This window comes from Fistularia commersonii, chromosome 20 (genome assembly GCF_037954325.1).
Source record: "Fistularia commersonii isolate RoL2024-O1a breed Wild chromosome 20, RoL_Fcom_v1.0, whole genome shotgun sequence".
NCBI lineage: Eukaryota > Metazoa > Chordata > Actinopteri > Syngnathiformes > Fistulariidae > Fistularia > Fistularia commersonii.
This window is the reverse complement of record NC_141303.1, coordinates 1,428,266-1,443,974: the sequence shown is the minus strand read 5'-3', so window position 1 is coordinate 1,443,974 and position 15,709 is coordinate 1,428,266. Positions and strand designations below refer to the sequence as shown.

At 45.1% G+C, this 15,709-nt stretch overlaps 1 protein-coding gene across 1 annotated transcript in view; it reads right to left on the bottom strand.

The window, feature by feature from the left end:
* The window catches only part of atad2b (ATPase family AAA domain containing 2B), an 82,013-nt gene that overhangs the window by 54,930 nt on the left and 11,374 nt on the right, over positions 1-15,709 (bottom strand). The window contains exons 16-21 of the mRNA XM_086166944.1: positions 15,320-15,628; positions 14,137-14,290; positions 11,952-12,138; positions 10,965-11,150; positions 2,504-2,639; positions 73-266 (exon numbers count right to left, since the gene is read on the bottom strand). Of these exons, the coding sequence (XP_086023070.1) occupies positions 73-266; positions 2,504-2,639; positions 10,965-11,150; positions 11,952-12,138; positions 14,137-14,290; positions 15,320-15,628 (1,166 nt within the window). The remainder of the gene's footprint in view (positions 1-72; positions 267-2,503; positions 2,640-10,964; positions 11,151-11,951; positions 12,139-14,136; positions 14,291-15,319; positions 15,629-15,709) is intronic.

The following is a 15,709-nucleotide window of genomic DNA, read 5'->3' as shown; positions in this document are numbered from 1 at the left end:
ACCCACATACAGTGACGACGGGTCTCTAACATCTCAAGTGGCTTCTCGAAGAAGAGGCTTTCGTCTCCTTACCTCCTCGATATCAACGGGTTTGCTAAAAATGTTAAAACGTTTATCAGTGGCCAGGCGCTTGGTCACATCCCTGAGAAAGAGCCTCAGCTCCCGTAGTGTGTTTTCCTCTTGTTCTGCCAAGCGGCGCTGTTCCTCTGCAGACAATACTCTGGGGCCCGGAGCCTCCGCCTCAGGCAGCACCTCTTCAAACCTCTCTGGCAGGGCAGCGGAAAGGACAAAGACATCGGTTAACTAGACAAATGAAGGCAGATCGCATCCGTGCACGAGGCCCACACATCTAACACGGAGACTTTTGCGGGAGGGGAAAAAAAAAAACAACAAAAAAAAAAAAAAAAAAACCTCTGTTGGTTTGCAACAACCCATGAAAACAATGAAGAAAAAAAAAAAAAAACAACACACAGCAAGAGCAACAGTTTGAAATGAGAAACAAGACACCACACACACACACACACACACACACACACACCGAATCTCCTTTAAAGCTGCATTGTGTACACAGACCAAAAAAAAAAAAACGCTTACCCGGGGAAGAAAACTGAGACTCTTGCTGCTCAAGAAAAATAATACGGCTAAGCTCCTTCACAAACACCTTTTGAAATACACTAACAGATAGCCTCGAGCCCAATGACAGAGTGAAGAAAGGCAATGAAGCAAGGCAAGCCAATATCCTCCCCTCCTCTACCTCGGCACCATTTGTAGCTTAAGACATCTGCCAAAATCGTTAAGAAGTCTCCACAGCACCCCGGGCTCTTCGCTCTCAAGCACCCCTGATTCTAATTATGGGCCGCAGCGGCCGGGCCTGCTTATAACAATTCCTCCCCACGTTTTTTTTTTTTTTTTGTTGTTGTTTTTTTTCCGCTGGCCTTTCTCAAAGTCAGACCCGTGCACGTTGACCAGGCGAGAGCCCCGAAGAGCCCCGAAGAGCGCCTGGCGAGCGGAGCCGGGGACCCCCGCTTGGCATCGATGACGAGTCCGGGGATGAACGACGGGGATCATTTCCATTTGAAAGCCTAGGTGGACGGTTGGCTCGCGTTATATCAGAGGGGAAGGCCAGGGCAGTGCTCGGGACTGTGGAGCTGGCAGGGGGCGGCTTGAAGGGTGGACGGGCACGTGAATAGCGGTGCGAGTGGGGACACGAGGAATAGAAATGCTGTAAAATACAGTAGAAATTCAGCTAAAGAATTCAATCTGTTCTTTGACTTGAAATGTTCCATTTTTTTCCCCCATTGAAATCACAAAAATCCCACTGATCCTTTCTTCAGCCCCGAAAACTTCGTGTACTTATCATATCGTCACCCTCTTAAAATGATCGCCTAGGTCATTTAAAAAAAAAAATGTTTTTTTTTTGCCAAAATCATCATCTCATGATGCTGACCATCTCTGGCCAATTGCCTACAACCTCAGTTAAACAGATTGTGCCATTCTACCCCTTAAATGGAAGTTGCCTATGTAAAGAGTGTGTCAAATGGTTCAGTTTTTGTGCGATATGGGTTTATTTGTGGCAAACAGAAAATGTGTGAACATGTAGCTCAGTGGTGGAGCGTATGCTTCGCATGTATGAGGTCCTGGGTTCCATCCCCAGCATCTCCACTGCAGGTCGCTTTGGAGAAAAGCGTCTGCCAAATGACTGTCTTCTAAAAAGGAACTAAGATAACCTTCATTATCACTGTGTTTCTGGTGTTCTTGCTCTTCTTTGGTTGGATGGCTGGTTGGGAGCGAGAAAACAATCCAGAGTAATTCGTCTCGTTCTTTGCTGGAGACATTTCCAAAAAGGATCATTTAAAACGGTTGACTTAGCCGCGTCTCAGACAAGAACACCGCTTTCACATGGAGCTATTCTTTCCTTCTTCAGTTGGACGGTAATTCTTCACTTCTTGACACCATGAGCACTTTTAACTTCCCACGTACTGTTGCTTGATGTTGTCCGTTGTTATCCCTGATGTTATTGCTGTTGTTGTCTGCTGTCTATTCATTCGTGGATGTCTTGCTATCTTCTGTCCCTCTATTTATATTCAAATGTATTGTACTTTTTTTGGGAGGATTAAAACTGTTATGTTGGTGTGACAAAAGAATTTCCCCAATGGGGATCAATAAAGTTTATCTTATAATGAGGGCTAACTGACTTGAAAAGCACAAAAAAAGAGTTGTAACAGTAGAGCACAACGATGAACGATGTAAGTTTGATAGGAAACGGTTCACGGGCCGATTTGTTCAGCCAAGGCTCTACTGTGTCGATATATGTATATACTTTGGACCGATCTTGTAAACATATGCGTGACGGTCCAACACATTTCTGCTCTCCGCTTGAAACAGAATCCTCCCACGCAACGAATTTTTGGCAAAAAAGCGGGGAGAGGAGAACAGAGAGTGCCGCTGTCCACGACTCAGGGCAAGAACCAGTTGCAGCTCGGGGCCGAGCGATGGAGGGTACCTGCGTTCCTGAGGCGCGGTGGAGGTCGAGCTGCTTGGACCAGCAGCAGGTCCGAGAAAAAGCTCCTCCTGTCTTCTTCCCCTGCCGGACACAGCGTTACTACCTCCCCGTAGCTTCTCTGGAACATACTCCTCACCTGAAATACGAGGGAGTCGGGGGTTAGCCGGTCGCCAGCACCGTGAATCCGTACCTACATAAGACGCGCAACGCCGTTTGACACCGAATCCGTCCGATGTAAACAACCGGGTGAAAGAATAGCAATCAGTGATGCAAGTTGACTGGCTGTCTTTGAGAGCTCGAATAAAAGCGGTATTTTACCCTCGTAATGTGTATCAGCGTGTCACATCATTACAGACGAAGACTCGAACGCGCTTCAAAAAAAAAAAAAAAAGCACGCTGGTTCCGAGCAACGCTTCCACGGAGAAGACTCGCCTGCCCAAAAACGTCTCAGCTCCGTCTTTCAGAGGTTTCTAATTAGACTGTGGCGTCAATAAACCCGGGTAAAACGACTCATTACAGCATTACAGCCTCTCTATTCATTTACATACCGCTGTTGTTGTTGTTGTTGTTGTTATTGTAAGATATATTCTTAATTGACGCACGATAAAAGCACAGTGGGATAGATCCATGGATAACTTTTGTATTTGTGAGTGTTGACACTCAAAGCTGCACTCAGCTTTCAAGATGTCAATCTGCACATTCTCAACTTGCACATCCTGTGAACACAAATGTTTACCTTTCAATTTGCACATCCTGTTACGACCGTTTACATGTCTTTGGGTTAATATGCTCATTATTTATTGTTCAGTTTCTTTTCTCTACCTAACCGGCTTCACTGCAGACAGCAACATCGGAATTTCATCGTGCAGGGAAACAAGTTTCCACAACATACATATGACAATTAACACTCGCCATATCACACTTGTGAATCTGGGATCGCTTAAGTATTTCATACAAATATTTTGACTTTCCGAGGGAGAAACGCTCTCCGCCCGATCGACAATTTATTAGTGACAATTGCTGGCGGATCCAGGTATTTAGGTTGACGTGATGAATCAACGACTGGAAATTGTCGCGATGTGTCTGCGACGACAGAGACATACGGTGTAAATACAGACGACAGAACGATCCTCGGTTTAGTGCGATACCGCCTGGTCTGTGAGGAGAAACGGGATTCGTTTTCAAACATTTCGGACCGCGGCTCCCGGTCTCAATCATCTGCCGAGGTGTAGAAAACAAAGCCAGACAAATACAGCGGCGTTCCTCCAGCTAAACCTCTGCTGGGAGATGAAGGAGCTTGAAAGATCCCGGTCTGGCACGGTGATGGAGCTCAAGGCCGCTCCCGACGGGAAGCCCTTTCGCTGACTAAGCACCTGCTTCCCACTTTATATCCTGCATCTGTCTTTCACATCGATCTTCTTTCTTATCTGTGACATGTTTGTTCTCCTGTTCTCACTGGAACGCCTTCAATCCTCTATTCCGGTTTTGTTTTTTTTTTTCCCCCCTCCACCCCTCCTCGCTTCTCATCAAAAGAGGGGAAAAGCACAAATGGGAGTATATTTGGGGAGGACAGTGGGGGAGCCACAAGAAAGCCGAAGCCCATGCAGCACACAGTGGGTAATGATTCCAACTATTTTTCATTATGACAAAAGGCTGCAGGGGTGTTAACACACAGAGGGCTTGCAGAAATGTGTGAATGATTGAATGGATAACAGGATGGGTTTGACGAAAGAGAAAAATATCTGGCTGACTGGAGATACGGTTAAAGCAATATTGGACACTTGTTCTACTAGCATGACACATTCTCGACTGTCAAAATTTACTTGAAGCAAAGTGAAACAATTCCCTGCAGACTTGAGATTATTAAAATAAAGAAATAAAGAAATGGAGCGGCGAAAAACCTACTGAATAACAAATCGCCCGCAGATGGTGCTTGACTCTCTCAGAATAAGACTCGGAGGACTTCTGATTTGTGACGCGCAGGACCGGGGCTTACGGGAAGAGCCAGACGATAATGTAAACATTGGGGTGACGCCGGCGATGGCTCCGGAGAATGAACATGGACAAGAGTGTGCCTCCACGCCGTCCGTTCGGGTGAACACGCGTTGCTCAGGCCGCGTTCGGGCTCCTCTATCTTATCACGGATTAGCATGCGGACGCCGATTTTTTTCTCCCGAGATTTTTTTAAAATTCATTTTCCTTGCGTTCGATAAAAGCGCCGTATAAATAATTCTTCGAATATTACCAAAAATTAGCACGGCTATGCAAAAAGTTGGGACTCTTTTCCTGTACCAAAACATTTCAAGAAAATTGGAAGGAATTCACTAATTAGAGATGAATGATTAAACAAAACAAAACAAGAGGCATTTTTAAAAAACTGAAAATAAGAGTTGACGTCTGCGGGTCGGTGTATGACGTGTGAATCGTTATTTGTCTCGATGTGGCCCTGTCATCCGCTGGCAACTGCTCCCGCTTCCCTGCAACCCTGAGTGCAGAATAAGCAGGATAGCTAATGAATGTTGTGATGTTCTTTTTCCTCCGTATCTTCCAGCTCCGTGCAGAAAAACCGGCCCTGTTCTATATAAGGGAAGGCGGGTGGGGATTCTAGTCCCTCCGGGTCGCATGACCGTGCAGGTGTTTTAAGGACATCCAGGTGGGACAAAAACGCACGGGCAGGTCCATAAAAAGGAGGATGCACTTATTTTATGAGTTGTGCTCGGGGGGGGGGGGGGACTTACAGTGGTGTAATAACAGGCTAGATATAAATCCTCCCCGCGTGAGATTTATAATGTTTGGTTAATACGGACTCTCTTTGAGAGGTACACAATCTTAATGGTCAGTTGTGAGGCGGTTCTTGCTGCTCTTTCACTGTGCAGACTGTGAACGTGGCCTGAAGTGATCCCGATTTAGTGCAAATTCTGTTTATTTAAATTTAGGCTGACATGGTGCCCAACCTCTCTGAAGAAAACATGCAGAATCTCGCTGAAATAAAGAAGTGAAGCTCGCGCAAGATAATAAATTGATTCTCATGTTTTCTGCGAGAAATGAATGGAAATATCTGCATTTGTTGCAGTTTAATATTCCATTTGTCCAAGGTTTGTCCTTGGGTAGCATATTTTTGAGAGACGGATCTCTAACCTTTCCTTTGCATCACCACTGATACATATTTCACATCACATCAGTTTTAAAAATGAAGCTGCCTGTCCGAATATGAGAGGGAGGAAATTGATGTTTTGTTTTAATAATAATTTATACTTTATTAATCCCTTGCGGGGAAATTCCTTCTCTGCATTTAACCCATCATGGATGAACCGTGAGCAGTTGGCTGCCATCTAGCGGTGCCGGGAAAACTAGAAATTGTACTTCACAGTAGCAACGCGGTCATACTGACCCGAGGAGACCGCGGAGGATTCAAAAAAAAAAAAAAAAAAGCCCAAAATTCAATGACAGCAGTGGCCATTAATTTTATTTGCAAAGCAATTAGCCCCGAACCACCGGTGTCATCCCCGATATAAAAACTTTTGAAGCAAAGTCAAATTGATCCGAAGACTATTCTGTTTAATTGTGTTTATCAAGACACGGGAGTAAAGTCACTATTTAAACTCAATATCTCATTAGAAGCCAATCAGATAGCGGGAGGTTTAGACGGACTGAAAGAGACAGACATCAATGAGTGCGAGTCCTTCCCGCCGCCCTGCTCCCTCTGCTGACGCTGTCACTCTCTGCCTGCGGGTGTTACCTTGTTGCTATCAATTCACCGCCGGCTCCGGCGATGAGCCGCGCTTGTTCAAAAACAACTTCGGCAAGGTAAAACATAACCCTCATTTCAGCAGGTTCTACATTGGGGCCTCCACGCACCGCTGTCAGTTAGGCGTGTGTTTAAAGACAGACTCATCATTTTTCATCCCATATCATCCCAGTTTGACACCCGCTGAACCCTCGTTCCTCTCTTCTTTAGGTCCACGATGAAATCCATTATCTTGGCAAGAAACTAAACTGACCTCCAACCATTCACCTGCTTCTTTTCTTTTCCTTTTTTGAGCAGTAAAGACGGACAGGCAACCCGTTCTTGTTCATCGCAGCCGCCGCTTCGTGTTCAAGAATGTTTACGGTCGCGTGTGCGGTCCGGAAATGTGCTTCCCTGGACAGTCAAATTGTTATTTTGCTAAAACAAACGAGCGTATCATTGCGACGAGATGCAAATCGTGCAAAGAAACGTAAACAGCATTAACAGGATTTGCAAATTGAAAGGTAAACATCGTGTTCACAGGATGTGCATGTCTGGTTTCATACTGGAAATCGATTAGAGACAGGCAACGTTATCACTTTGTATGATTATGTCACACGACGACACAGCTCTTCTACTGCTCTCCAACATAATCCGAGATGCCAGAGGGAAAAAAAAAAAAAGTTTTCATAGCAGAAATGGGTCCTGTAAAGTCCTAATCTAATACTTCATTATTTCATATATCAAAACATATCTTAGTAACTTTTCACGTGTGTTTTTGTGCCATTTCGACAGTGACGACAGAACGAACCGCGTATTAATGAACGTTTTAACATAATGCGATAATGCCATACTTTGTGCCACGGTGGAGCAGAAATTCCTCCACGAATCGGAGCAAAAGAGTGAACTGCCGTTAAGGGAGGAAGGGAGGCCCTGTAACTGGACTCTAGCCTGCAGTGTCAGTTTTGACTTGGGGGCGAATCGCTGGCGTCTCCCTGCTGAGACAGCAGCTGTCACCGGGACGTCTGTGCCGAGGAGCAGAGCGCAACTCTCAAAGTTAGCCAAATGATTTTAAGGCCGGCAGATACGCTCTCGAAAAAAACGAGCGAGCGCAGCGGAGGGACGGCCCGGGTCACGTGACTCGGAGACAAAGTCGGAGAGGCCGAAACCGAGAGCGTGTGGAAAAAGAGTACATATTGGAAGAAGGATGGCGGGGACGGAGCTGCCGGGCAGGAGGGCTTCCAAAGAGGATATATGCGGCCAAGGAGGACAAGATTGAAACGGATGATCCGCTGTGACGACCCCTAATTAGGGAGAAGAAAAAAGAAGAGACACACTCTCGCAGGAGGACGCGCCACGTCAAATGAAAATATAGTATTTTTCCCGAAAAGGTGCGTATTGAGTAGGAAAACAGCACACTTGTCAGACCGCAGCTTCACAGTAACTTCAAAATCAATGTCAGCGCTCTTCAAATGAATCTCAATGAACCTGTGACAATTCGCGAGCATATTTGTATTTTGTCTAATACAAAATAGCATGTGTGCCCAAAATATTGACAAGTAGTTTAACTCCCGCCTCGTTTAAACTCTTGTGAAAACTGTCAAATGTTCGGTTTGACTTCTGTGTTCTTATTCTGACACCTTTCAGTTCATTTCGGGTCTCGGTCGATTCAGCTCATTGTCGACGCAATTTCCTTCTAATTTAGAGATAATTCTCTACATTACAGCTAAGTTCTTGCTAAATGTCAGGCTCTCGCTGCCAGCCTCTGAAGTAATTTCTCAGAAATGTCTTGCGGCATTCTCGTTTTTTTTTTCCCCCCCCTCGTATCTTTAAAACATGGTTTCACTCACGATTAGTTTTTGCCCGGCTTAGAGAGAAAAAGCCGATACAAAATCAAAGCCAGAATCCTTTCTGTGGATTACATCTCATCCTACAATAACTCCTTTCCTGCCAATTACCATTCAGGACCACTTAAACTTGAGAAAATATACAAACTAACTTTGTTTATTTAAATTGACTGTAATTGATCAAAAAAAAAAAAAAGTTTATAAATTAAAAACAGCTTTCAATAAGAGTTTTGCGCTCTAATGTAATTTATGGAAGTTTACGCTTCAAAAAACTTTAAGTGTTCGCTGCCAAATAACCACAACTGCCAAGACTGATTGGGAGAAAATCAAATACGGAAGCAAAACAAACAGAAGGAAACCATTCTAAGCTCCAGACTGAGGCTGAACTCCAGCGCCCAGCGTAGCAGAATGCAATAAAATGATTTGATTGGTCAGCTTCTTAAAGCGAGAAATAAATGAATTAATTTGTAAATCCAGGCTGCGGATGATTTCCTGCTTGAGGATCCTTGTATCATGCAGGTGCGATGCTTCATGCCTAATCACAGAGACTAATGACGATAATAATGGAGCAGCGCTGTCAGCAGTCCTTTTATTTATGCCGGAGAAATAGAGGGGCAGGATGGATCAATACCCTTACATAAAGTACAATTTATCGGTTCTAAATTACTTAAAAGAGGAAAAAAAAAAAAAAAAATCAATTAAAGGAGGCGGGCAATGCTAACATTGCGGAGACTGACAAGTAAATCAATGTATGGGAAATATTTCCATATTTACAGTCAAGAGAAAGGAGGTGAATTAAAATTCCAGATTGCAATACTGTGATGCGAAAAAGTTAAAACTGTTTGGACACATTCGCATTTTTTTTTTTTTTTTTGTTCCACTGAATGTATTTCTTTGTCCGTACGAGTTTTACTAGCGTCATTAGCAGACTAGCGCTGACTCATGTGTTTCAGTGATTCGCTCTGCTGCAGCGTTGCATTAACGCTTTTCCCCATTACGGTCTACCCGGGGCCTGCACAGCACACAGTTTTTCGACTTGCACAAAATACATACATAATTATAAATACAATAACGTTACAACGGTTAGTTGGACGGTCGATCGGCTGAACTGACGACTAGGAGGATCTTTGGTCTGAGGCAGTCAGAGCGGCCGGCAACCATTGATTGATTCTACGGGAGTGAGAACATCTGAGGAGAGGAGCGGAGATGTCGAACAGGACCGTGAACTTCGTCCGGTGGCACCGAAAGGGGCCAAGACCAGATGTAACACTTAAATATCATATTGTGGAATTCTTTTATTTGCTCGGTTCATCTCAAAATTCGTCACAATGAGAGATATAATTAGTTCTTAATCAACAAACAATAATTAATCAAAAGAAATCGACCATCTATGAAATTTGCAGGAAATTATCCAAGAACAGACAAAAAAAGTAAATAAAAAACAAATAAGGAATGGAGTTCCCTCTGCTTGGTTTGCTAGGTTTAAAAGGACAAGTGTGTGCACTGATGAATTTAACAGCTAAAAGCAGCAATGCTGAATCTAAACACAGGAGTGTGTGCGAGGCTTCAGAATGCTCCCCTCCTATGGAAACCGTTTTCCATAAGACGCGGGTATCGGCAGATATACTGTATACATTTCAACGCTATTTCTTCAAATCGACGTGCAAATCGGTCTTCCGACCCGGGTTTAGGGGCGAAAGACAAATCGAACCATCCCGTAGCTGGTTCCTTACAAAGTTTCCCAAATTAGCGACGCACGGCAGAAAAACAGTAAGCATGCTAATGATAGCGTGGCTAGGTTTGTCTGAGCCAATCCCGCGCCGTGTCGTGTGGTTCTGGATTTCCCAGGCTGTGCAGCCATTGACCAATGCAAAACAACACGAGGAGGAAAAAGTAATTGACAGCGTGATACAATTTCATCCACCTTTCAGTGACCTTTCCTTTCATTTTAGTGTGTAATGAAGTCGAACTAATCACGCAGAGATGGAGCTGAATGGTTTATGGGCTGCGATGGTGTGATTCTACCATTTTACAACCAACTTCAGTTCATTACACAGCTTGTGAATCAACAAACACGGGGGAATCAATTGAAATAAAGAGGGATAAAGGCAGCGTGGAAAATGCCAAGGGAAAACATCGCCGACGGAACAGGGTCAGATGTTGGGGAAAAAAAAAAATTGTATCGTGAGAAAAAAAATAAATAAAATGAGAAATGGTGGCATTTAATCAAAAAGAGAAAAAAAAAAAAAAAAAAAAAAAAACAAGGTGGGACCCCAGCGGATTGCGGGTTGCCTAACTTCTGTCAAATCAAGCCCCAATCAAACAGAGAGCCTTCCTTCCCAGCCATGTGGTCGGTGCTGCTCACCTCCAAAAACAGCAGGCGTCACACACACCGACACACACACACACACACATCCCAGTCTGCAGGGATTCATACGGCAGGCTGTGAAGAAGGTGAGGCCGTCGACTTCTGGACCAAATTACAGACATGTTTGGGTGACTGGAGATGAATTTTCCTCCATCCCCCCCCAAACTGTAAAGAAGCAGGCCTCCCCTTACAGTCTAAACCACAACGGGCCATCTGAGTGTAGTGTGGCTTTCAGAAAGAGAATAATACATTCAAGGGAGGGGGCGTAAAGAAGCTGGTGCAGGAGACACCCAGGAGAGAAGTGGTGGATAAATGAAAAGGATATGAAGGTAGAGTGGGTAAAAATTTGGTGGGAACGGATGACCTTGACTGTGACAGCCCGTCTGCGTGCACCGCTCTGGCCTCAATTATTACCGCTAATGCTAGCCGCTCTCCACCCCTCATCGAAACACCTTGAAATTAAGACGGTGTGGATTTTCAACCGAAAACAATACGTTGGGCGTGCAGAGAGTGTTTTACCTCGTCCGAGAGCTGCGAGTAGTGGGTCTCAGCTGTGGCCAGTATGAGAACAGGGCAGAAAGAGGGCACATCCTGTAGCAGGGTGAGGAAGGTGCTTTTCACAGTGTCACTCACTGTTTCCCACCACTCGGAGATGTGGGGCATGAACACCACGCTGGGCACGCTCCGGCGGGCCTCGCGGAAAACCTGCAACCAGATCATTAGGTCAAACAAAAGCTACACCTCTGCCAAGAATTCTATATCAAAGCTATACGTCGCTTATTATAACTCCTTGTTCTCCAGCCTGCTTTAGTCATTTTTGAAAGTATTGCAGGGGTTTACTTGTTTATTTCAAACACTGATTTCTTAATGGTCACATTTCACGAGATATTTTCCTTTTTTAATTTTAACTTTCGGAGACAAGTGTGATCCCCGTCTAATAAACACACTAAGTGTTCTTCCAAAGACACAACTCCAGCTTGAGAAAATAATCTTTGACAATCTTGTTATTTTTTTGTGGAGCACTGGATTTGTTAAAGTGGGAGACAAATGACAACCACTCCGCTCTTTAGTGGAGATATAAAAAAAAAAAGAGCTGATTGATTCACCATCCAAACAGGAGAAGCCATTTCGTAAACAAGTATCAAAAAGAAGCAATTTCCAGAACAGCACATGTCAACTGTGCCTGGTCGCTTATCCCTTGCGGGGATCTATTTGCGGGCGCGAACGTCGGTGTGTGTGTGTTTTCCGGAGGTGGCCTGGCTCAGGTGGCAGCGCGGCCGTCTGGTAATCAAAGGATGACTGATTTGACGCCCAGCTGATGACATGGAACTTTGAGCAAGACCCTGAATCAGTAACTCCCGCCCCTTGTACGTCTGCCTGCGCCGGCTGAGGGCGTTCTGCCGAGGCGAGCGAGGGCGCGCTGTTAATCGTCCCGGGTACCGTAAAGTTACAAAACGATCGATATCGATGTCATTTTTATTTGCCCGACGTGTCCCTGTGCGATACCTGAGCGCAGGACTCCTCTGGCGTCTTCGCGCTGATGGAGTAGAGGGTGGGCAGATCCAAGCGGTGCACTGGCAGCTTGTCGAGGTGGTGCAGCACGGCGGGGGCCATGTGGGAGCTCTGCCCCGCACCTGGCGCCCCGGCGAGCAGCAGGCGAGGCCGGTACGCGGTGGGCTGCTGGAGCGCCGAACTGCCAGAAGGGGGGGGTGAGGAGTTAAGGGGTTGCTGTTGCACCTGATGCTTTAGATTTCACAAAAAAAAAAAAAAAAAAAGTCTTTCCAACAACGCCGGCTTGCTGAATTGCGAGGAAACGTCGGGGCTGAATCGGATATTAGCCGACGTAAAATTAGAATCGGGAAGGAGTGAGTCATTACCCAAATACACCAGAAAATTAACTGAAAATAAGTGTGAGCAACATTAATTTGCTCCCGATGCCAGACGACAGCCACAGAAATTGGGAGTTCAAAACATTTAAATGCAATTATTTTGACTAACGTCGCAGCGACGTTGTGATTAGTCGCGACGATCATTTTCTCGCGTTCCTCTTATTTCCCCGAGAAAAACACGATCGCGACGGGATGTAAGACATCTTAATCTATACAAACCGTTTATAAAACTTTTCCTCGATTCTCTAGCATATTAGGCGTAGGAGGGAAAGCATTGATTCCATATCATATGATTACTAAAATGCAGGCAGGTAGATTGCAATTTTGAGGAGAAAAAAGCTCTTTAAACCGACAGCTGTGATAATAAGACAGCGGGGAGGCTGCGGAGGACAACTGCAGTCCAAGTTTCTATCGATTATCACCTCGGCAGAGAGTAATTGGGTAAACTACTAGACTGTCCCCTGCACGCTCCACACAATCGGAGGAAACGAGCGCTGGAAAGTGACGATCTCGCCGAGCTTTCGCCGCAAATGATGAAATTTTAAATCCGAAAACAGTCGGGTTTGAGACCGGTTTACTTTGGCGGCAATCAGATATGAGCGAGGAGCTGATAAGCATTAAATGCTCCTTTAAAAATCTTTGCGGCTCGGCATCCAAGGAAATATCCTGATGGAAAACACTTTCTTTTACGGTCTTTTGTGTTTAACTCCAGGAACTATGGCTCGTAGGATTCGACGGCTCGAGGCTTGATAAGTGCTTAATAGGGTCATCAATAAATGACTCTGGAGCCATTCTGCTCCTTCTCATGTTGCCGTCTGAACGAGAACGGCGGTCGGGAGTTCTGATCTAAAACTTGTTGCAGCGCTTTCTCTTTTTAGATTTGTCGTCGGCTCTTGTCAAGCGCGGGCTATTGAGCCGTCGAGTTGATTGCAGCTCATTCCCCGGGAAATATAGTCCGGCTATTTGATGACATTATCGGCGAGCGCATAACGCACGCATGCACACACACACACACGCACACACACACACACGCACGCACGCACGCACACACAGGGAACACAATGATAAAAAGAATAGGTACGTTTCCCATTACCATTCCGCAGGATAAACACGGTTCAATTAAAAACATTAATTAGAAGCCTGGTCTATTTGGGCTGTGGCATACAGGCTTGTTCGAATAGCAGTAAAAATTGCATTATTATAACCCCTTCATGTGAAGCAGTGCTGAGGGTTTTTGGACAATTTTGTTATCATAATACTGATTAAAACCACAAGAGTTATTATTCCTTGTTGTGAAAAACCTCCGAGAGGCTTGGGAGACTTTTTTTGCCCATGCAATTTCTCTTTTTCTGCTACAGAATACAGGGTAATGTTGCACTCTTGTGGCTGAAACTGAGTACTACAACAACAAAAACAAGTCGACTGGAAAAATGAATTTGCCTCGCAGGACTTCTTCCAGTTTTCAAATCACTCACGAAAGCTTGTTTTGAGTTGCCTGTGAAAATGAGCCCCACTAGATTGATTCTGGCCGGTCTGGTAAGGAAAAAAAAAAAAAAAAAAAAAAAGTCAACCCGCCCAAATTTCCAACTTTCATTATCCAAAAATAATAAATGGATAAATAAAAATAAAAACACTCCCGTGGTTATAGTGAGTATTGCAAGAATAAGCCCGAGGAAGTATCAGCTTATTAAAAATATCTAGGTTTTGTTGCACGTTCCTCTCGGGGCTTTCCTAATTAATTACCCTGCTTTTTAAATTTATTTACACCATATGACGAACGCCTTCCTTCAGAGTTTACTCACAAGGAGAAGTGGAGGAAGGGTCTGTGCATTGCAAAAGAGGAAGTGAGCTGACTCTTTGGAGATGCAGAAGGCTGGGCTTCAAAGATGGAAGCAGAGTGGTCCTCATTGTCATTGTCGCTGTATAAGTCCTCTTCGAGCAGCTGATTGTCACCGCCTGGAACACAGAAGGCACACCGCTCTCACAGCAATCTGTGCGCTTTTTGTAGGAATTATTATTTCCAGAGCAAAGCCTTCACTGGAATTTATGTGGACATTTCGCTGGGAGATCACAACAACAAAAAAAAAAAAAAAAAAAAAAAAAAAAAGAAAAACAGCAAGCGTTATAAGATGAAACAAATTGGACCTTTTAAATTGAACACCCTGGGATATTTGTGTCATTATTTGGCAGGCGTACAAACTGCTGTAGGCAATCTCTCATTGGTCAGGTTTTACATCGCTGTTAATCTGCTCCAAGCACTCCCGTGCTGACTGGAGTGGGAGGCACAGTTATTGAAGTGCTAGCGGGGTGACTGGAGATCAGATCTTTGTGCCCATCACCTCTACATACTCGGGGGGGACGTTTTCACCACAGACTCCGTGTTCAATCAGAGTGAGAATGATACAAAAGTGCTTAGGTAATAAGATTGGAGATAAAGAGAGAGATAATGAAATACTAAATTGCGCCTCCGGAAAAAAAAAAAAAAAAAAAAGGCAGTCAGTAAGGCAATCGGCGAGGGAGGAGAGGGATCAGTGTGTGTGTGTGTGTGTGTGTGTGTGAGTGTGTGTGTGTCTCTCCAATCCATCCAGTTAATTTGTAGATGCATTTGTTTCCCTCGTCAACACGGGACGCAGCCGCTGAGGGCAGATGGGGGATGTGACGCAGCAAATATGAGATCTCCACTGCCTCTAGCGCGTATCAATACAACAAAATAGGGCAAAATTTGCCCTTTCTACTGCCTGCCAGGCTTTCTACTAGCCTGCTGACCTGTTTGCTTACTAAGAAAGGCAGTAAGCAGACAGAAGTACAAGAAAGAAATTTATAATGGTTTATTTTAGGTGTTTTTTTTTCGTTACGCTGGAGGAGAGTTGCTTACGATAAAAAGTCAAATTAAATATATCGAAGCGAGCGCAGAAATCATTGCCAGAGATGTCAGCCGGGTGAAAATTAGTCCCTGCCGGAGCGGAATAAAATCCAGATTCCTACCGTGTGTGTCCCTGTCAACACACTGAGCGTGGGGGAAGACTCGGAGCAGAGCTTTCAGCACCAAGGTGAAAGAGGTGGCCAGCAGGGGCCTGAGAATGGGTGACAGGGCTCGGCCCGGGGGGGCCAGGGCCCTCTGGGAGGCTGGGACAATTGTCCTCATGGCTTTGCTGAAGTCGCCGGGGCCCAGGACAATGGAGGTGACATCCAGCTTCAGTTTGACGCTGCTGCCGTAGATCTGGGGGTAGCGGCGGCGCAGCGCGACCAAGGCCGCCTCTGTGCAAAGTGCTTTGATGTCAGCGCCACAGTAACCTGGAAGCAAACAGCCAATCGCAAAGGTTAAGGGTTGAAAACGCAGACGGGAGACTTGCGCGTCGCCGCGGGTTTGCCTTA